A 23,169-nucleotide genomic window follows, 5' to 3' on the forward strand; every position below is an offset into this window, starting at 1 on the left:
AACTAATGAAACCGTCACGTCACAAAACCAACAATTTCCTTCAGCAAAACTAATAAAATTGACTCGCTTGTGTGATTAATAAAGCACAAATAACCAATCTTGGGAATAAGACAGGGGCGTCGGCGCGCATGCCGCGGCGGGCTCTCTAACGGCGACAAGCTGGTCGAAGGAGCTTTTTACCAAAAACTAGGAAAGTCCAGTAACATAAAAGTCCTGAAACCTAACAAAACAGCCGCAAGAAGAAATGGAAAAGCTGAATAGTCCGACCAAGGTAGATGAAGACAGGCAAGGTGGAGCCCTCAGGGGAGGGAGGGAGTGTGTGTGCGCGTGTGTGAGTGTGCGAGCGAGCGAGAAGCCCCCTCCAGACTGGAGTGTCAGTGTCCCCAGAGGAGAGTCATCACACCAGACGTTGTCCCCCACCACTAATGAACCTCACCAGCCCTGAGTCCCACTCAGGAAATCCTCACCTGGGGAACCACAAAATGATTCTCCCAGGCTGACCGCCTGCCCCAAGAAGTATTTGTATTTTGCCAGAAACTTGGAGTTTTCAGGCCGAGATGGGATTGGATGAGAAAGAGGCTCTTCTCACGGTGTGGGCGCCTCTTGCCATCCATCACTCACACTGGGCGCTCCCCCCACCCCACCCCCTGGGCAGAGCCCTGCAGGCGGCCTTTCTGGAAGTCCAGCCAAGGAGGGAAGAGCTGGAACCCCGTGGACCAGAAGGGGCCGGTTTCTGCACCTGGCGCCATGTGCAGGGCAGGACAGGCAATCACAGGTGAAAGCTGCGCTACAGGGGGATTGGCTCAGGGCCCAAAGGAAGGCTGAGACCCCCCTCCCCCGCCCCCCATTGAAGGAGCTCCTCCAAGATTCCGCTGCCTCGCACACAAAGCCATTCTGTGCCTGGCTGCTAGCAGGGGCGCAGGGGAGAGGGCACTGCTTCGGCACCACTCATCACCTGCTGTTGCCCCCAGGTGTTCGCGTGCAGACATGGCCCGTGGCAGAACTTTTCAGGAACCTGGACCTCCAACCTGGACCCCTAGCTAGCTACTTAGGCCACGCGTCAGCTCACACCTGCCCCCGCGAGGGTCCCTGTGGGCTGCCCTCCACGAAGGCGCAGCTTCTCCTGGCGGATCCACTCATCAGCTCAGAGTTTGTGCGTCAGAGTGAGAGTAACCAGCCTAGCTCCACCCTCCCTGGTGAAGCCCTGGCCCCTCTTCCTGCTCAGGAACGGCTGGGGAGGCCTGTCCAGTTGGGGTGCCCCTGGAGGGGGCAGCTCTATCTCCTGAGCCATCACTGCCAAAGAGGAGTCGCCCCACCCCGGAGGAGTTGTCTCAGCCTCATTCCACAGACGGCAATTTCCTGGGCCTCAGTCCCCAGGCCGAGTATGAAATGCCGGTGATCGGCCGCCAGAGGATGTAAGTCGGAACCCATGGAAATAGAGGTACTGTCTCCCTGCCTGTGAGGGCCCCCTCTGCAATTCCTGGGGACCCGACCCCTCCTGATGAGGTCTCAGAGCCACCCCCATACCTGGCTTCTCCCCCCTGGGAGGAAAAACGCTTTAAGACCTACGTAAGGGGGTGCCCACCCCAAACCAAGTTACCTCCACCAGCACCCCAGACTCTTGGGGCTCACTACCCCGCCCAAGGAGTGAGGATCTGCTGATGTCAGCCCGCTAGGAGCCCCAGAGCACCTGTGGCCTCCTGTCTGACTCCCCAGCTGGCGGATCTCAGCACCGCCCCACTGAGTGTCCCCCTCTTTGAGGCAACCTGTGAGGAATTCAGGAATACAGGGCCCTGAGGCCTTGCCCTGACCCCTTCGTCCAAGGAGGAGTCACTCATGTCTTGCAAGTGACATGTCCCTGCCCTGCCCCAGCAGCTGGTCTCTCCTATCTGGGGAGCCCCGAGCCAGGCTCCCCCGGCCCAGCCTCAAGCCCAGCAGCTCACCCACCTCTGGCAGTGACGCGGGGTCTCATGAGGGTCAGGGCCTCGGCTCACCTGGGGAGGAGACAGCGGCAGGTGCGCGCTCCTGCCCTGCAGCAGAGGCCGGGCTGCCTCACTCGGCCGCACGCTGCTCAGGACCCCACTCCCAGGCCCACCTTGAAACCGGAAAAGGGGGTTTTAGACAAATGCAAAGAAATAGAATACAGTATTGGGGAGAACGTAAACAGTCACACCCCTTTTGGAAGCCATCTGGATTTGCCTTTAAAAACGAAAAACGGAAATACCGCGTCCCTCCAGCCCCTCCAGGGAACCCACAGGGCAGAGCGTGCCCCCCCGGGCGTGGATGGCAGCGTTGCTCACAGCAGTGAGGACTCGGGATCCGCTCAGCCGTCCAGGGACGGGGCCTGGACAAGAAGCCTGTCTCCCCACCCGTGGGCGCCGTCCAGCCAGGGGAGGCACCTGCGGCGGCAAGAGGAGAAGCTGGAGGGCGGGATGGAGGAGAGAGGCCGTGGCGGAGCGTCAGGGGACAAAGACTCACCCCGGGCGTCTCCACCGCAGTGAGAGCGCAAGGACCCCGCAGGCAAGGCCACGAGCACAATACTTCAAAAAATTAGTGGGTGCTAATAAGGGAAGCGAGTCTTCTAAGGTGGAGAGGCTGGAGGATGGAGCAAGGGTACAGAGCGTAAAGGACGGTAGTGGGGAATACAATTTTTTAAATTTCATTATTAAAAAATCTCAGATCGCTTGTTCCAAAAAGAGGAGAAAGAGGTTTCCGTATTCAGCTGGGGAAATAGCTGCACGTTGTCACTTCCACTTTAGCTCTGCTCTGGAATTTTAACCACAAATACATCTGAGAGAGAGAGAGGGGCGGGGAGGGGGGAGAGCACTCTGCAGTAAAAGGCAAGGCTCAGATTCTTGCCTTTCTGTGGCATCTGAGAAATCACGATTCCAGTGTTTTCAACCCCAACTGTACCCCAAAATGATGGGGCAACTCTCTGTAAAACAAGCCCCAGGAGCTGCACCTTTCTGCTGTGAGGGTTAAGCCCCTGTTGCCAGCGCCTCCTTGCAGGACAAGCCAGGTCCCTCTCTGGGGCCTGAGGGAGGGCGCGGCCTGTCTCCAGGGTAGCGAGACTCACTTGAGAAAAGCTTTCCAATTTTTATTACACTTCCCGCACACTCAATTAACAGTAGTCTCCTGTGGGGTGAGGCGCCATGTTCTCTCGCTGCTACCTGCAGGAGAGGTGAGCTGCCCCCAAGGTCCAAGTACTGAGAAGGTTCCAGATCTTCAACCTTGGACTGTGGGGACCACCCTTGGGGGCCTCAGAGAGCTCAGCCCCCAGCCCACACCTATTTCTAATGGACACTTTCTCCTGCAGGTCATCCCTCTCCTCTCTAGTCCTGCTACTTATTCTCTCGTTACTGCAGTTTTTCAGTTGGAAACTTCACAGTGACCTCTGCTTATGAAGTTGCCCCAGGAGGTGGAAAAGAATATTTGAGAATATTCTAGAACACTCACATGGGACACTTTGCCTCTGTGAAAGCAGATCTTGCGTTGGCAGATCATTTCCTAAACACCAGGCGTGGAGGCCACAGCCGAGGCCATGGGGTGCTTCCAGCCTGACTGGGCCATGTCGCCATCTGCGGGCCCGTGTTCTTGGGTCACTGGCCCCCCTCTAGCGAGGGCAAGCTGAGTCATCTCCACGTTGGAGCGTGGCGCCACGTGGGCTGCGGTCCTGCCCGGGTCTCCCGGCCCTGGTCGGCCCACTCCAGGGAAGGGCTCCTCTTCCACCGCGATGCTGCAGAGCCAGGCGCAGCGAGCCTCCCCCCACAACAAGAGGGGAGTCTGCTCTGCCCCAGCCCCTTCATTTTATCAACCAGGACCCCACGTGGCCCTGGGCAAGTCCTCCATGTTTCTGCGGTAGGTCAAGTGCCCACGTATGTGCTTGACCTCAACTAGAGCGTTGCATTGGGGGGCATCTCCCCCACCCCACTCAGCAAGGGCTCCTGCTGCTTCCCTGGCACCACCTTACCAGCTGCTGGAGCTGAGACCAGCTCTAGCTCCCAGAGGAGAGGGGAAGTCTGAGGCCCAAGTGCCTCCCTCCTGATGAGCTGCCCCTGATCTGACCGGGGGAGCTCGAGAGGCGACCTCTGTGCATGGGTTCCACCCAGGTAGGCCCCCGTAGGCCAGCCAGATGGGTGGCCTTTGTCTGCTGTGGGGCGGCTGTGGGGCGGCTCCTTCCAGCCTTGACTCACTGTAGTTTGGAGCACCCTGCCCTATGAGCCTGCTAGACAGAAAGGGGGCGCACCACAGTAGTTCCCAAATTGCCTTCAGACCCCTCCTGGGGTAGGGGTCACAGGAGAAGCAACACCTGCCAGCAGGGCCTGGCCAAGCCAGATCTCCCCCACCCCCTGCCCCTTTAGCCCTGGGGCGTCTCCTCCAGCCTCTGTTCTCTGTACAGGTTGAGAGGATAAAACTGGCCAGAGGGCAGTGGTTGGCTTTGGGCCTGTGAGGCCCATGGACTGACTAGGGGCAGCGGTGTCTCTAGACCCTCTAATGTTACACGCACACCTTGTTTCTAGCACGTTTCTCTGGAGGGGAGCGCTGAAGGTCCTCGCTTGCTTGCTGGGCTGCAGAGGCCCGGGCAACTGGCTCCGACCCTCCCCCAGCCCTGGCCCCCTGGCTCTCTCCTGGCCTCCTCCCAAGTGTGACCTCTCCTGCCCTCTGACCATGGACTGTCTCCTCACCTAGCATCCCGGGGAAGTCCCCCAAAGGCAGCATTGAGGGACTCCCCCGGAGCGCTGGCCCGAGAATTTAACTCAGAAAAGGTGGCTCTGAACACGAGGCTCCCGAGGAGGGCAGACACGTTGGGATGGGCGGGCCTTCCAAGGGCACCCCCACCCTGTGCTCGCCAGGACACAGCCGGCAGCGGGCAGCCATGTCCCCGCAGGATCCAGCCGCAGAGGGCCGCACCCCAGCTGCTCCCCTGCATGACTGGAGGTAAGGACCCTCTCCACGCAAACAACTCTGGAGCATGGGCGGGCGCCTGGGCCCGATGCGAAGGCCCGGGGTTAGGTCCACGGAAGCTCAGCCACGTGACAATAATGGGGCTGGGCTGGGCAGGCAGGCTGAGGAGGCAGGTGCTCCCCTGGGCGGGGGAGACAGAGGAAGGGGAAGGCCTGATGGGGACTCCCAGGGCGGCCTTGTGGGGCGGTGGCAAGATCCCTGCATGCTGGGGAGGCGAGAGCCGCTTCCATGGGGTGAGGGCGGGTCCGCGCCGGCAGGTCTGGGAACGAGGCTGAAAGGGTCTGAGGGAGCCAAGCGCGGAGCCTTCACGTTAGCCACACACGTTTATTTGGGTTTTTGTTTCCTCTGTTGGTTTGTTTTCGCCTGACGAAGTCATCAGGTGTCTGCTCCTCCTAGTTACGTCACTCAGTGTAACCCCCAAGCTCCACCCACGTGGTTGCAAATAGCAACTCAATGGAATTGTTGTAAGTAACTGTAGAAAGCCACACGCCACACGCCACACGCCACGACACGCGCTGGGGGTGGGGGCGGGTGCCAGGAAGCCGGTGGCCCACAGAGGGCACAGGCAGTGCACAGGGACCTGCGGGGACAGCGGGGCCTGGCGTTGGGATGGGCCGACTGAGCTGCCTTTTCCGTGACAGGAGATGAACGAGGGTTTCTAAGCTGGGAGATAATGAGCGAAGAGAAGGACCGACCTGCCCGTTGGAGGACAAATTGGGAAGCAGGAGAAGCCAGAGGCCAGATGGGGTGGGGGGGGGGGCGATCCACGGTCCAGGCGGAGCACAAGCCTTGGGGCGGGGCAGTGCGGAGGAGCGGTGACCCCGGGGCCATGTGTGGGAAGGGCAGGCCGTGGAGGCCAGCCAGCTCCACCGTCCTGGGGGAGAGGACCTGAGGGCCCTCCGAGGCCTGGCTCTTGCCAAAAGTACAGACTTCCAGGAAGGCTGGGGTCCTGGGGAATCTCAGCCAGCCCTCAGGAGACCTAGAGGGAGACGTCCCAGTGAGGGGGGGCTCTGAGCTTCGCGGTGGCTGCTGGGCTGGAGGGGAGCCCAGGCCGGCTTCTGCAGAGCCGGAAGTGGAATCCAATCTGCAATGCCCCTAATGGTGTCATAATGACGTTACGTGACGTGAGCCTGGGACTTAAATCCAAGGACATCCGGGACATAAAGTGACCAAGGACACCCCCGCCCTGAGGCTGACTTAATCCCAGGCCCCAAGTTCTTCTGCCCTCTGTCTGGTGGTTGGGAAAACCTGGTTCCCACCAAAAGCCCGGTCTGAAGGTGATGCCTCTGTCCTGAGGACCCCCAGCCCCTCTCTCCCCAGCTCCACCTCCTGACTGTGCAAGGACAGCCTTGCCTGAATGACTGCCCCTGGGAAGACCGATGTCACCCCACACGCTGCAGTCACCCTCTGCTGGTGAAATGTCAGACTTGGCTTGGGCTAGAGAAATTTCTGGGCTCAATAGTGAAGCATTGTCTGTCCCGCTGCCCCCAGGGTTCTCCCCCAGGCCCTTGGAAACACTTTCCTCCCAGATGGCCTCTGCAGGCCAGAGCCACCCCGACACCATGGGGGCTTCTTGAGTACCAGGGGCAGAAAAGTCTTCACTGGCGACCACCCTGTTTTCCTATCACGCCCACCCACCCAGACCACCCAGTCCTCCCACCACACCCACCCACCCAGGCCTCTGCCCTGGAGTCTGCCCCGGAGCCCTCCCCACATCAGCCAGCTCCCTGAACCTCCCAGCCCCCAGGCCCTGGGGCTGCTCCCTCCTGCCCTGTGTCTCCCCCCAGTACCCCAGGAGAGCTCGCAGACACACAGTTTGCAGAAATACCCAACAGAACAGCTGGGTTTGATGGGCCTCAACTCCATTGTCAGCTGCCCCTACCGGCTCTTAAACGTCAGCTGCGCCTTTTTGCCCGTCATTTCTCATTCGTCAGAGCGATTTTGCTGTCACAGGAGTAAGAAAATATAAACTTTAAAATCACTGGAACACTGAGCAGCATCTGAGCTGGTGACACCAGGTGCCTCCAGGTGCCTCCAGGCCGCCTCTCAGCCTGGCCCGGGAAGGGCAGGAACTGGCTGTGAGCAGCCTCAGCAGCAGTGTCCACCGCTCGGCTGGGGCCAAGCCTTAACCCCCCCACCCCCCCCCACCCCCCCCTGGCACCCCAGCCTGCGTGGCGGCGCCTCTGCTCCCAGCTCTGCCACAGCGTCTCTCTGAGGTCTGGAGTCGGGCTGAAATGAGGCCCCCAAAGAGACCTGTTGAAGTCCTCGCCCTCCGTCCCCACGGGTGACGTGACCTGCTGTGGATCAGGTCTGTGCAGATAGCACCAAGCGGAGACGCCGCACAGAGGTGGGCCCTCATCCAACAGGACTGGGTGCTCGCGAGAGGGGAGACGCAGAGAGGGACATGGCCAGGGAAAACGCGTGAGGACGGAGGCAGAACGGGTGGACGGGCCGAGCAGTCGCGGGCTGGCCAGGGTTCCTGGGGCAGCCAGGCCGGGAGGCAGGCCTAGAACGGGTCCCACCGGCCCAGCACTCCAGGGAGCAGGCCCCTGCCCACACCTTGAAGGTGAGCTTCTAGGCCGTGGAGCAGGGCCCGTGTGCAGGAGGTGAGGAGGGCTGGAGGGCGGGCGTCGGGCAGCTGCCAGGCCATCCTCAGGCCCTAGGGCCCCGGCCGGTGGTGTCCTGTGACCGGCAGGCTCTTCTCCCAGAGTCCTGCCCACCTGTTCCGGGAACGCACTGGAGGCTCGCTGCGCCCCACGCACGTCTGTCCCCCCGCCCCAACCCCGCTCCTCCGGCCTCCTCGGCTGCCTCGTCTCCGTGAATCACTGACTTGGACACCGGCGGCTCTTCCCACTGCCCGTGTTCTGGGTGTCGCAACACGCGCTCACTGTGGAAACTGAGCTTCATCCCGCACGGAAACTCCTGACTATTTAAAATCACAGCCGACAGCCAGCCCTCGGCACACGCTCCCCGCCGGCGGCTCTGTGATTCATCCCCTCCTGGGAAGGGGGCCTTGGCAGCGCACCCCAGGCCTGAGTTCCCTCGCTCTCGCAGGTCTCGGCCTCCTCGGTGTGTGGTTTCGTGTCTCCGGCGGGAGGCGGGAGGCAGGCAGAGGTGACGCTCTGCTGGAGGTGACCACACTGCCCGCTGGCCGGAAGTGTGGCCTTGGCCAGTGACTCACCTCAGAGACGCCGCCCACCCGCAGGGGTCGGATTCATGGCGTCCCCCTGTCATCCCAAGGCCCTTCACACTCCTCTCTTACACCTGGGCCATAAGATGCACCCATTTGAGGCCCTGAAGACCAGAAACATGAGGGTCCTCTCTACAAGGGGACAGACTCTGGGGAAATGCAACGGCTGCTATCACAAAACCAGAAAGTGCTGCAGGGGTGGGCAGGCCTTGGCTGGCCCAGCCCACCCTTTCCAGGTGCAGTGGAAGGGGAGATACAGAGACAGGACTCGAGGGCCTCCCTGGTGGTGCAGGGGTTAAGTCTCAGCGCTATCAACCTATCGCCAGCCACTGCAGCCTGAGTTCCATCCCCAGCCAGGGAGCTACCCACATGGCGCAGCAGACCTCTCCTGTCTCCCCGCTGCTCCCCTCAGTGTATTTCAGTAGATCCGCCTGTTCTGCTCCCCACTCTGTCTCTGGTGAGTCTCTCACCGCCCTCACCTCTGGCTTTTATTCCAGTTCTTGTATGCATAAATAAATAAATCTTAAAAAAAAAAAAACAAAACAGAGATGGGACTCGATTAAAGTCTAAACCAGCAGAAAAGATTAGGGGGTGCCTGGTGGGATTCAGACCTCCGCGGTAGTTCTCATCTCTGTGAACTGCTGCAATTCAGGGAAACCTGCCGGGTACCTGTCACTTTGGGTTAAGGGCACTTGGCTCCCATCTCCCGCACTTGCAAGAACTAGGATATTCGGGGTGGGAGATATTCGGGGCTCTGATTTGTTGGAGGTGCTCGGCTGTGGAGCTCATCCCCCCGGTTGCCGTCTTGGTGACCCCAGACCTGCATGAGGAGGACGTGGGAGACACGAGTAGTGATGTCTGTACAACATCGAGCTGTAAACTGTAAAGAGGGTCACAGAGGCAATTTTCATATCATGGGTGTTTTACCACATTAAAAAAAACGGCTGGGACGCGCAGGTTCCGCGGAGACTAGGAAAGAAGGCGGGGCCGCTGACTGGAAGCCGGATGAGAGCTGGGAGAGCAGGAGCTCAGCAACCGTGCAGCGCTATGAGGCTGTGTGTGGGGTCTGGGGAGACTGTGTATGGGGGGCTATGGGGAGAAGAGGGGTTGGAGCCATCCTCTTCCTGCCTCCCTCAGCCATCCACAAATGTGGACCCTCATCTGTGCTGAGCTCCATAGAAGGCCCACGTCTTCCACAGAGCTTCCTCTGGACCCCCAGGTCTTCTCAGCCCGGCCGCATTCACATCCTCTGCCGTGTGGATGTCACTCTCTCACCTCCAGCCACGGGTGAGCTCCTGAGGGGCCGGGCAGGGTTGAAGCACCCCGTGTTAGCCACGTGGCCGGTGCATACTGACCGAGTGGCTCCCTATAGCCGCTGGTTATAGTCAGTCTTTTTCTTGACAAGATGAGGGGGAGGAAACAAACGGTAATGAATTAGCAGCACATTTCTGTTCTCCATGTAGAAATTGTCGATCCTCAGAGCATCTTCATAGGCCCTTATGTGGTTTCGTAGCAAAAAGCCTGATGCTTTGCCATGACAGTCATCTGGGGTGGCTCACACCAGGATGGGGGTGCTGGAGGATTTCAGTGACTGCACTGCTGTTGGCATCTTGGGGTCCTGCCTGGGAAAGCCCTGGTGGCTCCTCGCACACAGGCTGCATTTTTAGCACCCGTCTTCTGTTCTGGCTGCCACCAGGCTTGACACGAAATGACTCCTGACTGTTTGCAAACAAGCTTAAAGGCCGAAGACGCGCCTCACAGCGAAAATGCTTGAGAACGTGGAATCCTGGAACTGCCTGGCACCCGGTAGGTCTCACCAAATATGTTGCAGGATCTGAAAGCTGTTCTCACACATGAATTCCAGAAGGTTTAGAGAAACACAAACATTGGTACAACCAACATAAATATTGCTCTTCTGTGTTTGATTTTTTTATTGTTATTACTGAGGTAATGTTGCTTTACGTGGCTGTATGTGACTCAGAGGTCATGTGTGTGATTTTAAAACTCTGCAAGACGGCCTCCCTGGTGGCCTAGGGGTTAAGTCTCAGCACTAACACCTTGGCGGCCTGAGTTCAATCCCCAGCCAGGGAGCTGACCCACATGGTGCAGCAGATCCCTCCTGTCTCTCCGCTGCTCTCCTCTGCAGTGGATTTCAGTAGATTCGCCTGTTCTGCTCCCCACTCTGTCTCTGGTGAGTCCTCTCAGCCCCTGACCTCTGGCCTACACCCCAGTTCTTCTGTGCAAAAAGAACTCTGCAAAAACAAAAAACAAAAAAGGCCTCTGCAAGATTCCTTGCAAGATTGTCACAGGCTCTGCACCTAAGAGGCCAGAGAGGCCGCTGATGTGGGGTCGGTGAGCTGTGGGGACTGATGCGTAAAGAGGCCAGCTTCTGCTCAGCCCAGTCGCCACTGATCATCTAATGTTCGCCAGAGAAGTTCTCAGAGGAAGCTCAGATTTCTATGTGACATTCCAGGTATTTTAAATGTTACTGGGACTAAAGAAGGCGCCATGTGTGGCCGCGCTGCCCGCCTCAGCAAGGAGCCCCTCTCGGCCCTTGTTGGTCGTGAAGCTGAAACTCTCACTGGAGCACATGCCAGCCCTACACCCTTGCCTCAAGAAGAAGGGGCTCCCCAGCCCATGCCCTCACCCACTGTGTCTTGGTCTTCCCTCCTACCTTCTCTGGAACTCTGCTTTGTGACTCTCCATTGAGTCTGCCTTCTGCTCCACAGCTCTGCAGCTGCCCTCCCCGAGATCTCCCTGTGTAGAAACCCGATGACCTGGAAGTTCTTCGCCAGTGCGACCTCTCGACAGCCTTCAGCCATTGGCTTCTTCCTTTTCCTGAAACATGGTCTCTTTTCTGTTCCCTGGTGCCCTCACCCCACCCCTACAGGCTCCCCTGGCAGACATCCCCCAAATGGCAGCGTTCTGCCTCAGACCCCCTGGTGGCTCGCTCCAAGCTCACCCCTAGGGGGAGATCACACAGCTTCTGTGATACACCGAGGGGTCTCAGGGCCTCCTCTCTCCAGCCGGGTCCTCTCTCAGCTCCGCGCCTTCCTACGGCACGCGAACTGGTCACGGCCACTCAGCAGCTCCAAGATGGCTCCCGGCACACAGCCACTCCTCCTCCGGCGTCCCCCGGGGAAAGTCACTGCCAGGTCTCTTGATGCCTTGGTCATCTCTTCATCTCCTCTGTCACCGCCTTGGTCCACGGTGACTGCCCACCTGGACCGCTGGCACCCTCCAGCTAGGCCGTCATCTTTCTAAAAGGCACATGAAAGGTGCCCGTTCCTCCCCTGCCTACACCTTCCGTGACCTCCTCCACCGTTGGAGAAGGCCTAGTCCTTCCTTTGTGCTCACGGGCCTCCAGGCCACCCTTCCCGTCTCTGGGGCTACTTCTTGGGTTTCTCCCACTTCCTGCCAGCTGTGCCTCTGAGCACACGACCTCAGCCTGCACCGTTCCCCAGGCCTCACCTGGGGACCTCCCTTGACCTCTCCTGGTTTCAGATGCCCTTACCCCCTGCTGGCCTGGGCCGGCTTTTCACATTTCCTGTAAGCCCCGTGCGGGCAGGCCCGGCTGGCTGGCTTTCTGCTGTGTCCCTGGTACCCATTAAACCTTCTCCAGAGTTATTTTTTTGTGCTAGTGACATTTGCATTGGAAAGGGCCTCACCCTCATCAACATCGCAGATCCTATTGTAAGGGGAAAGCGGAGGGAGGCGAGGAAGCCCAGAGCTCTGCTCCAAGAGGCTGAGGGTAGGGGGGCTGAACCCAAACTTCTCACCCCATGTCCAGCATGGGCCCCATCACCCAGCCCTCCCCCCACGGCCTGTCAGCCAGCCCCAGCCCCAGCCCCAGGGGCCAGGGAAGCCCAGCGACCGAGCCTCGGGATAAGTCTCCACCAGAAAGTCAGGGCTTGCTGGAAGCGTGATGGCGAAGCATCTGCCACTGCTGTCCCTCCCATGCCGCCAGGCAGGGTGGCAGGTGCGCGGCTGCCTGAGATCCCCAGGGAGAACAGCAAACAGGCAGACACACCGGGCTCCAGAGCGTCTCCATGGGAATGGACAAAGGGCACCCTGCCCCCTGCATGCCCACGGCTCGGCCTCCCACACCTGGCCCCAGCCACCCTGGCGTGTCTTCCTGGGGACCCGCCTGCGCTAGGAGCGGGGAGCAGCGTGGTGGTTTGGCAGCCAGCTGCACAGCACGTCCTCAAGTAAGTTGTCTGCATTATGAAGTAGTTGAGGGAAAAAACCACCCTGGCCCGTGTTCAAGGAAACGTTATTCGCAGAGCCGGCTTCGCCATCCTGCATCTCACTAAAGCCGCGGTTTCCAAAATCACCGGGGCCATCCAGTGGGCACTCACCGCGTGCATCTTTTTGGAAGAGCCCTTCCCAGTAATTGGCTAAATGTAACTGACCCGGGGCATAAGGGGAGGGGTTGTGGTGTGCAGGTTAAGATGGGGGGCCACGGATGAAGAGTCGGGGACGCCTCCCCCAGCTCATCTATCAGGCCCAGAATCTTCAGGCTAATTTTAATGACCTTGAAGTACACAGAAGACACTGCCCTCCCCGCCCAGCCCCAGGCCCCTCTCAGTCCTTGGCAAGAGGGTTCCCAGAGGTGTCTGCTTTCCAATGGGGTGTCTATGTCCAAGGGCTGGGGCCTGAACTCTTGCCAGCAAGGGTTCACAGTGAACATCCTCCTCGCCGCCCGCGGAATGTCAAAGCGGGGGTGTCTCCCACAGGCGAGCCACCGAAGGGGCCCACAGGAACCGGCGCGGCTCAGAAGAAGAGCGGGGGCGCGGACCCCTCGGCGGGAGGGGGCCAGCCCGGGGCCGGGAGGTCGGCGTCCGAGGCCGGGTGCGCGGCGTCGCCGTGGATGCGCTGGTGCCGCACCAGGTGAGTCTTGCGGCTGAAGCTCTTGCCGCACTGCGGGCAGGAGAAGGGGCGCGAGCCGGTGTGGATGGCCTGGTGGCGGACCAGGTTGGTTTTGGAGCTGAAGCTGCGGGCGCAGACGGCGCAGGCGTGGGGGCGGCTGCCTGTGTGCACCGCCTGGTGGCGGCCCAGGTGCGACTTGCGGCTGAAGCGGCGGCCGCACTGCGCGCAGGCGAAGGGCCGGACGCCGGTGTGGGCCCGGGAGTGGGCGACCAGATTGGGCCGCGAGCCGAAGCGGCGGCCGCACTGCGCGCAGGCGAAGGGCCGCTCGCCCGTGTGCACCCGCCGGTGGCGCGCCAGGTGCTGCCCGTGGGCGAAGCCGCGCCCGCAGTCCGGGCAGAAGAAGGACCGCTCGCTCGCCGGGGCGCGCTGGGGCGCCGCTGGGTCCGTGCCGAGGCCGCAGGCCGGGTCGCTGGGCGCGCAAGTCAAGGGTTCGGCGGCGGCGGGGTCCATGGTGGCGCCCAGAGCGCACTCGTCGCAGCCAAAGGGGCGCCCCTCGCTGCGATGCAGACGCTGGTGCGTGGCGAGGTTCTTCTTCCAGCCGAAGCACAGGCCGCAGTCCGAGCAGGCGAAGGGCTTCGGGCCGGGCGGGGACGCGGCGGCGGGGCACGCGGGCGAGGCGGGCGCGTCGGGAGAGGGCGGGGCGCGGCCGGCCGCTTCGTGCACCCTTTGGTGCCGCACCAGGTGCTGCTTGTGCGTGAAGCTGCGGGCACACTGCGCGCACTGGTAGGGCCTCTCGCCGGTGTGGATGCGCTGGTGGCGGATCAGGTGCGTCTTTTTGCGAAAGCGCTTCTCGCACTCGGTGCAGGGGAAGGGCCGCTCGCCCGTGTGCGTCTTCTGGTGCGAGCCCAGGTGAATCTTCTGGCTGAAGCGCTTGCCGCACTCGGCGCACGGGTAGGGCCGCTCGCCCGTGTGCGTGCGCAGGTGGCGGGTCAGGTGCGCCTTCTTGCTGAAGCGCTTGTCGCACTCGGAGCACGGGAAGGGCCGCTCGCCGCGGTGGCTGCGCTGGTGCAGGAGCATGTGCGCGCGCTGCGTGAAGCTGCGGCCGCAGTCGGGGCAGGCGCAGGGGCCCTCGCCGCGGTGCAGCCGCTGGTGCAGGCGCAGGGTCAGCTGGTCCCGGAAGCGCCGCTCGCACTCCCCGCAGCCATAGGGCTTCTCCGAGGCCGGCGCCCACCCGGCCAGCGCCAGCCCACCCAGCGTCGCCGGCACCCCGGGCTCCAGCTTGTAGGCGCCGGCCAGGGGCCCCAGGTCAGGCGCCGGGAAGGGGCCGGGGAGCATGGCCAGGTGCTGGGGCCATTCCACCTCCTCTGCTGCCTCCTGGTCTTCGTCCTCCACCTTCACCTTGCGGATCATCCACTCCTCCCCTGAAAAGTCGAGATAAGACATTTACCAAGCCCCACGTTGCTCAATGTGCCCGTACCCCTGCAGGCCCACGGTCAGGCTTCTGCGCTCTCTGCACCACTGGAAACTTCTAGGAATGACCAAATCCTGAGGTCACGCTCAGTCCTCCTCCTGCCTCTCTGCAGCCCACCATCGAGGGGCACCTTCGCCTGTGGACTTCTCCCAGCTTTGTCTGTTGCTAAGAGCCCCCTTCTCCTGCTCCATGTTTGGAACCCCCTGGTGTGAAGCTCATTTCTGGCGGCACTCGGGGCTCATGTGCCCACGGCTGTCATCCCAGATACTCTAGTTAGGCAGGCTCCTTTCTGGCCCACTGGTCTCGTATCACCTTTGGGTGTCCTGCAAATTGGCCGTCGCTCAGCAGACAGCTCACCAAACACTGATGGCCTGGACTGTCCACGCCGACTTCCACATCAGGACTTGGCCTCCTGCCAGTTGCTGGCCTTGGCACCCGCAGCTCACCTTACTCGCAACCCCCCAGAGGCTCACAGCAGCAGTGCACTCCTGCCTGTTGTTTCTCAAGGCTCTCCCTGTCTGTGCGCCCTTCATTCCTGCCTCCACAGCCAGTTGGGAATCCATTTAGGAAAAGGAGGGCTGTGTTGACAGGATTTGGGGAACCAGGGAGAACCAGGAGGAACCCCTGAGGGAGTGGGTGAGAGGTGGGTCCCCTGGGCCTAGCTCTCTTGGGCACTACAATGGCCTGGCCAAGAGGAAGGTGCTCTGGGCCCAGACGGGCAGTGTCTGCTGGGTCCTGCTCTGCCACAGCCAACAGTGTGACCTTGGTGCAGCCACTTCACCTCTTTGAGCTATGATTGTTTGTGCCAGTGTCAGGAAACCGGCGCCCCATCGTGATCGTCTGGGGTTTGACACCGGGCTTCCGCGGGGCGCAGGGACTGTCCTCTTCTTCAAAGCCCCAAAGCTGTTTCTATTTGAAAACCATCGAACCAGGCACCCTTGGCTCCTGCATGGCTCTGAAAGTCTGTAAAACCCTGAGCTTTGGTCACATGACACGTGCGCTGTCAGTTCTACTCCCTCACGGTTTCTTTTACTGACCCGTCTGTTCCAAACAATGGGTTACCGCAGTGTGATATTGCTTTGCTCTCCACTGTGCCGCTCTTCCACTCAAGAACCCTCCCTAGCTCCCTATTATTTACAGGCCAGAAGAAGTTCAAACTGCATCTGAGGCTCACTCCAACTTTCTCAGTCCCTTCACTTGGGCTAAGCGGGTCTCCAACCCCTGTGACAGGTCACCTTTCCGGCTTAACTCTTCCCAGTCTAGAATGTTTTCCCATCTTCTGCCCACCCCCGCCAGAGCTGTAGTCTACGTCTCTCAAAGTGCAGAATGAACACAGTCCTTGACAAACCCAGTGCACTCGGGGCTCTTACATCCACACTCCAGCACCTGCATTTACCGGTGATGTGGCTTTCGTGTCATCTGCTCCTGTAACTCTGTATCCTGGTTCCTATTGGGGTCGTCTCAACTAGGTATTAGCTCCTTGAGGGCAGACATCTTGGGCTCTATTTATGCGTCTAATAAAAACACATACATGAGCGCCAAGGGCAGCTAAAGCATGTGCATCCCCTGCCATCACCTGCACGATGACCATGAACTTGGTCACCTGTGTACAGGTGCACAAATGGAGACCCCTGGAAGCGAGGGAGCCATCCAAGATCGCTCAGGATGTACGTGTCATAAGTCACGGATTCAAACTATTGAAATGTCATAAATCAAGCACTGAGATCTCTGCCCGGCTCACCTAGCGCAGCCTGGACCCGGCAGGCACTCAATGAGCCCTTATGGAGTCCATGGTGTCACTCAGGGGGGAGTGACAGGCTGATGGACCTGGGAAGAAGTAATGGGAGGGCTGTAGAGACAGTCAACCGTCTGGTCATCCCGGACAGTGTGGGGGAGAGTGAGTCCAGTGCGACAGGTCTGGAGCATTTGGGTACCATGGAGATCAGTGGAGGTGTGGTGAGGGGAAGCAGTGTGGCTGGGCAGAGTCAGCGCAAGGCGGGTCAGCTCCACACGTCCTCTCCAGACCGATGGCGCAAGTCACCATGGAGTAAGTGCCTGGACTGAGGCTGATGGTAGGAAACTTGGGGCTTCTAGCGGCTATTGAGGTGAGGGTGCTCTTCTAGGTGCACCGCCTCTGCTCCCCTTGCTGTGGGGGTGCTGGGGCGCTCCAGCAGAAAGGTGCCAGGCCTGGTTCATCTCAGGTTAAGAGAGCCTGGTAGCCACCTCACTGCATGGGAAGACGTGCCCCATCAGATATGCAGATTGCCTCATTAGACAGGCAGCTTTGCCTAATCAGGTATGTGAGTGTGCCTTATTTGATATGCAAATATACCTCACCACAGGTCCAGATGGGCCTCATCCTGTGTGCAGATTCCTGAGCAGCTCTGGAGCTTGGGGGGCGCATGGTCCCTCCACCTACCCCAAGGGGGCGGGAGATGGGCACTCACCTGGGCAAGCGCCCGGGCCTGTGGCCTCTGCCTTCCGCGGTGTGTGCGCCAGGCCCCCTCCACCAGGAGCCTCGGCTTGCTCTGCGTGGCTGCCTTCCTCGGGCCGGGAGCACTCGTGCCCTGGGTGGAGAAGAAGATACCTCAAGGACTAGGAGATGTCCCAGAAGGACAGAGATCCTGGCCTGTGCCAGGACCCAGGGGTGTCTGAAACCCCAGGTCTGGGCCCACTGCAGGATTCTGGCCACCCCACGCCTGCAGGGGCTGAATTCCCAGCTGCCCCAGGCTCCTTCGCGCAGTTAGGGCCCTGCAGGCCGCAAGAGCCATAAGGGTGAGGCGTTTCTGGAATAAGCGTGTGTAAGATGGTGGAAGCAAGGAAATGTCCCGGCCCTCAGGCTTAGTGAGGCCCCGAGGAGGGTTGGGGATCTCCTTGGAGGAGATGGAGATGACAAGAGTCAGGCACATGCCCCCTCAGGCACCTGCGCCTGGTACCTGCTTAGCTACCTTCTCAGCTCTCGCTCAGATCTTATTCCCACCAAGGGGGTCTTGCTTCCACTGGACTGACTCCTACAGCATGCCCAGCCTGCCCTCTGCAGAGCCCTCGCTGCCCTCCCTGCCTGCCGCCCGGCATCTAGCCTCTTCCACCGCAGCCTACATGTGCCCTTTCACACGGTGCTTGGCTGGCGCTGCCCCAGGTGAGCCTGTGGAAGGCTCGTCCACCTGATCAGCGAGGCCCAGCGATCCAGAACGCACATGGCGCCTGACAGGTGCTCAGCGAAGAATGAAGGGGGGGGATGCCAGCCCAAGCCACTGCCCATGATCCCTACTCACTTACCCGAGCACAAGCCCGGTGCTCTCTCTTCCCTGGGCGGAAACACCTGCGCCTGCGCATTACGGGACCCTGCCCCAAGCTCGCTTTGGGGGGCCATCTCCGACTGTCCCACGGAGAATCCTGTTCCAGGCAGAAGGAAGGGACCAAGTAGAGGATCTGTACAGAACCGGGGAGCAGAGGGGCGGCCTCCCCTTCCCAGCCCATGCCAGCGGCTTTCCCAACTCGCTCAGGAAGGAAAGTTCTCCAGCAGCGGGGTCAACCCCAGCCCTTTTGTGCTGAGTCAAGGCCAGAGACGGAGAAGACAAGAGAGATCCGAGTGTCAGGGCCTGGGGGAGGTGCTGGCACCGTCTCGCACAGCCCCCAGCCTGGGCCGGGCGGGCATTCGAACACCTGGTGAAAAAGGTGTGTGTCCCCGCCGCTCCCAGGGCTCTCGGGCTGCAGCCTCCCGGGGACACCTCTACTTTCTGAGCTGTAGGAGCAGCGGGTGGAACAAGTCTCCAATTCCTGCCACTCCTGCCCCCTGCCCCCCAGTTCCTTCAGTTCTGCTCACCCAGGGAGCTGAGGGCCTCGAAGGTCTCTCTCATGGTGACCCCGGGGGCTCCTCCGGGGACAGGGCACAGACCCTGAGGAGAGAGAGCAGCCGGGTTCAGTCTTCCCAGGACAGCTTCCTGTGCTAGGCACTGCGCAGCCTCTCCCCACCAGCAAGCCCCAGGAGCCCCGAGATGTCTCTAGATACAGAGGGGGGGCTGAGGGGGCCTGGCAGCAGGCGGCTGTGGAGAAGGCCTTGGAGCCATCTGCAAGGTCTGGAAATCTGGGGCACCCCCTCACCCGCCAGCCTCGGAGCCAGCTCCAGCCCCCAGTGCCTTTTCTGGGGATGCCGAGAATCAACTGATTCCCCGGGGAGAGGGTGGAGGGTGGCAGCGCCGGGCAGGGCCCTCAGCGGCCACCGCGGGAGGGGGTGACGCGGGAGCCAGCGCTCGAGGGGGCAGAGGCCAGTGTCCCGGGGGGCGGCCCCGGGAGAGGGTCCTCGCTGAGGGCAGGAAGTGGCTCTGGCTTCCTCTCCCCCAAACCTACCCCCAAGCCACCGCCCCTCCCCTGCAGGGCGTCCGCGGGCAGGGACACCCCGCCCTCTGCCCCATCCCTGCTCCCCTCCGCGGGCTCCCCGCCCCTCCCCCTGCTGACTCCTCTCCCCCTAATCTCCCCGGCGGCCTCCCCTCTGCCTTCCGCCCACCCCCGCCCGCCCGCCGAGCCCGGCGGCCTCAGCTCCGCCCCTGCCCCGCCCCCTGCCCGCCCCCCGCGGGCGCTGCCCCCCCAACCCGCCCCCTGACCCCGCTCCCCGCAGTCCGGCAGGGGCGCCCCCGGGCCCCTCCCCCGGCGGGGGCCGTCTTCCCTCCGCTCCCGGCTCCATCCCCTCCCCCGCGGGGCCCTCCCCCTTCCTCCCCCGCCCCTTTTCCTTCCTCCCCGCCCGCCCCTTCCCGCGGCCCTCCCTCCCCGCCCCTCCCCTTCCCCTCCCCCTCCCCCACTCCGGTTTCCCTTCCTCCCGCTTCCCTCCCTTCACCCCAGCTCCCGCCTCCCCCCGCGCCCCAGCCCCCCGCGGCTCCGCACTCCGGGGCCCGTCCCCGCACCCCGCCCCCCTGCAGGCTCCGCTCCCCCCCGCCGCCCCCAAGCCCCGGGCTGGCCTCCCCCTCCCCCTCAGCCCGCTCCCCGCGCTCCCCGGACCCCCAAGCCCCCCAAACCCGGCGGCTGCGGCTCACCCGCGCGCCGACCCCGCCCCCCCACTCCCGCCCCCCCCCACTAACCGCCCCCTCCCCCTCCCTCCCCCCCCCCCCCCCCGCTCGCACACCTCGGCTCCCCCCGCGCCGCCGCGCCCTTCCCCATCTCTGCCCCGCGGACTTCTCGCCGCGACAAGTTTTCCTTCCGACGCGACCCCTCCGGCCGCACCCCCGGACCGGCGGTCCCCGCGGGCCCCCCACGCCCTCTCCGCGCCCCGAGCCTCCCCGGCGCCAGGGCTCACCTGTCTGCGCCCTCCCGGACGGCCGGCGCCCCGCGCCCGCCCCGCGCGCTCCCCCCGGCCCGCTCACGCGCCCCCCGCTCTCCCGGGCGCCCCGCGCCCTCCCCCGGGACCTCCCGCCCCGGCCCGCCAGCCCCCCCCGCCCCGGCCCGGCCCCCGCCCCCGCCCATCCCTCCAGATCCGCAGGCTCCCCCGCGGCGACCCCGACACCCCTCCCCCTCGGGCCCTCCCCCTCCTCGGCCCCTCCCCTCAGCCCCTCCTCAGCCCCTCCCCTCCTCAGCCCCTCCCCTCCTCAGCCTCACCCCTCAGCCCCTCCCCTCCAGCCCCCGCCCCTCCTCACCCCGCCCCTCCCCTCCTCAGCCCCCCTCAACCCCTCCCCCTCAGCCCCCGCCCCTCCCCTCCTCAGCCCCCGCCCCGCCCCCTCTTCAGCCCCCTCCCCCTCCTCAACCCCTCCCCCTCCTCAGCCTCCGCCCCTCCCCTGCCCTTTCTTCCCCCCCGGCTCCCGGCGCCCCCACCCCCGGGCTGTCACCTGCGCGGGGCGGCCGGTGTGAGGGGAGCCGCCCGCCGCCGCCGCCCCTGCCCGTCCCCGGCGGGGCCGGGGTCTCCCCGCCGCCGCGGACCCAGGCGCCCGGGCCCCCCGCCCGGCCGGCGCCGCTCACAATGGCGCCCGCTGCCAGCGCCTGGTGCCGGCGGCCCCGGAGACTGACAGACTGACAGACAGCCCCAAACTTCGCGGGAGGGAGCGGGAGAGACGCGGCGGGAGCGGGCGGGGGCCGCGGCGGCCGGAGGGCGGGGAGCCGGGGCGCCGGGGCACCCCGGGGCGGGGCGGGTGTCCCGGGAGGGCGCGGCGGGGGCGCGCAGGTGACGGTCGGGGGGCGGCGGGGCCGCGACGGCAAGTGGGCGGGGGGCGGGGAGGGGCGGCGGGGGGAGGGCGCTCGGCGGCGAGGGGTGTCGCGGGCGCCGAGGGAGGAGCCCGGGAAAGGTGGGGCGCGGTGGGGGGCGCGGAGGGCCGTGCTCGAGGGAGGCAGCCGAGTCCGCGCCGCTGTCTGGTCGCGGGCGCCCGCGGCGGGGTCCGGGCCCCGACAGCCCGGCGCGGGGTCGGACGGGGCGCCCCCACCCGCCCCCCTCTGGGTCCACGCAGACCCGCGCCCTCTCCCCCGGAGCCCCCGAGTCTGAGACCCGCGGCCCCAGCCGCGTCCCTGGGGGCCTTGAGGATCGGCCGAAGGAGACCCGGCTGGGCCCCTGCGCCCCCCAGGAAGCGGCCCTTTAGAGTTGGGGTGGGCGCCCTGAGCCAGGTGTCTGGGGCGAAGGTGGGGCCGGGAGGAGTCCCCTGGGTGGTGGGGAGGGGGCGGAGGAGGCCGGAGGCCCCGCGGCAGGAGACTGGGCTGGGGGCGAGGCGGGGGCTGCGGAGTGGGGCGCCTTCCCTGGGCGGGGTGGGGGGCGGCGGCCCCTCCTCGGGTGGGTCAGGCTTGGCCTCTGTCCTCACACCCGGGCTCTGGGGGAGGCTCTGTCCCACCGGCTGCTGCTTCTGGGCTTCACCACCTGGGCACCCGGACTCTTCCTGAAATCTCCCCTTATTCTGTCCTCCACCCGCTGAAATGTGGGTCTGCTGTTCTGGCCCCTGCTCCCCAGTCTTTCTCCAAACTCCCCTGGGTTCCAGCTTTCTCCCTCCTGCCCCCTTAGGGAACCCACTGTTGTGACTTGTGTTCCCCCCACCCTCACCAGTGCTGAGATCCTGAGCCGCAGTGAGTCCAGGAGTGGGGTGAATGGCCCCAGGAGTGCAGAGCAGGCTCTCCTGGCTGCGGTGACCCCTCACCGGGATGGGGTACCCAGGAAGGCAGCGGGGATGCCATTGGCAAGGGGCCAGGAGCAGCCAGTCTCTAGGGTGGGCCTGGCGTCCCTGCGGGCTGGCCTGGAGGGGGCGCCTGTCTATGGGCCTGTCTGCAGTGGGGGTGTGGGGAGCGTCAGGCATGGGTGAGACACTTGTAAGTTGGCCACCCCATCCCTGCCCTTTCCAGGGGCTCTCGTCCCTCTTTTGGCCCAGGGCCAATGGTGGGTCCAGAAGAAACGCCCCACGTGCCTCTGGTTCTGGAGTCGCGCCTCAGAGCCCATGTGTGTGGGTGTGTGTGGTGGGGGGTTGACAGTGTGGGGTGCTGTAGGGACAGCAGGTTGGGGCTGGAGAGCTCCTGGGTCTGCATTCCAGCCCTGGTGCCAAGTCGGTAACCAGGATGTGAGCAGGATTTCCCTCGGGGTGCGGCTGCTGCCCCCTCCCAACCGGACCATCGGATTATCCCATCCGGCTGCCTTGCCCCCAGGGCCCTCTGTCTCCTACCCCCCCCACACTTCCCACCCAGGTCCTTCTCCCCGAAGCTCCTCACTTCCCTGAGTTCCAGGTGCTAGGCCCCAGGATTCCCAGGAGACCCCAGGCCAGGGCAGACCGCCAGCCACGTTGCAGCCCTGCGCTGAGGAAAGAGCTCCCTGGCCCATCAGACCCCCACACCCAGCAGCCTCTGCCAGGGGGCCTGGCTGAGAGGGCAGCGGAGGGGAGCCCAGGGGTGCAGACAGACCTCAGGATCAGAGGCCCTTGCCCGGCAGGCCCTGCGCTCACGCTCTGTAGGGTCTGATGCAGCCGAGGACGCGTCCTCAGAAAGCTGCAGCTGCTTCGACGTGTTTACGTGCCGAGTCCGCCGCACACACACACCGGCGGCCTTTGGTGCTGGAGAGGACACTGGGGCCCGGGGGTCACGCTGGCTGCTCTGGGCTTGTGAGTGTGGAAATACCTGAGGTTCAAAGCTGCTGACAGTGGCCAGGTACACACCCTGCACTGTGAGCGCACACACACACTACACCCCCACCACACACATACTATATCCCCCCACACACACTGTACCCCCACTGCACACTACACACACGCCACACATTCTACACACTGCACAGGTGCACGCACACCCCCACCACACACTGCACAGACACACTCCTCTACTATGCACACGCAACACTAGTCCACACTTCCACCACACACACACCCCGCGCAGGTACACACGCACCCCCGCTGTACACACAGCAGAGGGGGGGCGGGCCTGTCCAGGGGAGCGGGCTAGGGGGATGGTGTGATGTGTGGCCAGGTCCAATCCGGTCCCTGGCAGCTGGTGCCCGGGCCTGGGGCTGAGATAAGGCCTCCCGCCCGAGGGCCGGCTCTGAGACAGACTCCGGCCGCGGACAGCAGTGTGGGGGGAGCCCCAGGCTGGCCTCCGGTAACTGGCCCCGGCGCTGCTCTCCCCAAGCCAGAGCCTCAGCCCTGGGGTGGCCTGGGGTGGCACCATGCTGCTCCCTGCCCTCCTCCTCGGGTTGGCCTGGGCACTGGCCCACGGGTAAGCTGACACCCTC

General features: G+C 63.3%; 2 protein-coding genes and 1 long non-coding RNA gene across 5 annotated transcripts in view; 2 read left to right on the plus strand and 1 right to left on the minus strand.

Moving 5' to 3' along the window:
- The first annotated feature begins 4,905 nt into the window (after nucleotides 1-4,905).
- LOC129145374 (uncharacterized) lies at nucleotides 4,906-5,696 on the plus strand. Its single transcript, XR_008550906.1, has 3 exons — nucleotides 4,906-4,938; nucleotides 5,338-5,429; nucleotides 5,607-5,696. It is a non-coding gene; the product is annotated as an uncharacterized LOC129145374 (long non-coding RNA).
- A 6,579-nt stretch (nucleotides 5,697-12,275) lies between these two features.
- ZNF467 (zinc finger protein 467) lies at nucleotides 12,276-19,814 on the minus strand. 3 transcript variants are annotated; one of them, XM_037515427.2, is made up of 5 exons: nucleotides 19,786-19,814; nucleotides 18,322-18,394; nucleotides 17,775-17,891; nucleotides 16,943-17,062; nucleotides 12,276-14,445 (listed from the first exon to the last, which is right to left on the minus strand). In XM_037515427.2, the coding sequence occupies exons 2-5, from the start codon at nucleotides 18,353-18,355 to the stop codon at nucleotides 12,929-12,931; spliced, it is 1,788 nt and encodes a 595-aa protein (XP_037371324.1). In that variant the 5' UTR covers nucleotides 18,356-18,394; nucleotides 19,786-19,814; the 3' UTR covers nucleotides 12,276-12,928. The 3 variants fall into 3 exon arrangements, with proteins under 3 accessions (XP_037371324.1, XP_037371340.1, XP_037371332.1); XM_037515443.2 differs by lacking the exon at nucleotides 19,786-19,814 and adding an exon at nucleotides 19,100-19,126; XM_037515435.2 differs by lacking the exon at nucleotides 19,786-19,814 and adding an exon at nucleotides 18,600-18,819.
- A 3,289-nt stretch (nucleotides 19,815-23,103) lies between these two features.
- Nucleotides 23,104-23,169, plus strand: part of LOC119251467 (SCO-spondin-like) — a 45,122-nt gene continuing 45,056 nt past the window's right edge. Inside the window, 1 exon segment of the mRNA XM_037518745.2 lies at nucleotides 23,104-23,153. Within this exon segment, the coding sequence (XP_037374642.1) occupies nucleotides 23,104-23,153 (50 nt within the window).

Source organism: Talpa occidentalis, unplaced genomic scaffold (assembly GCF_014898055.3).
Source record: "Talpa occidentalis isolate TD23 unplaced genomic scaffold, MPIMG_talOcc4v2.1, whole genome shotgun sequence".
NCBI lineage: Eukaryota > Metazoa > Chordata > Mammalia > Eulipotyphla > Talpidae > Talpa > Talpa occidentalis.

Coding starts and splice junctions, on each gene's coding strand:
- ZNF467 (XM_037515427.2), bottom strand. CDS start 18,355: ATGAGAGAGACCTTCGAGGCCCTCAGCTCCCTGG. Junction 17,063..17,774: donor AGCACCGGGCTTGTGCTCGG/GTAAGTGAGTAG, acceptor TTCTCCACCCAG/GGCACGAGTGCTCCCGGCCC. Junction 14,446..16,942: donor AGGCCCGGGCGCTTGCCCAG/GTGAGTGCCCAT, acceptor TCGACTTTTCAG/GGGAGGAGTGGATGATCCGC.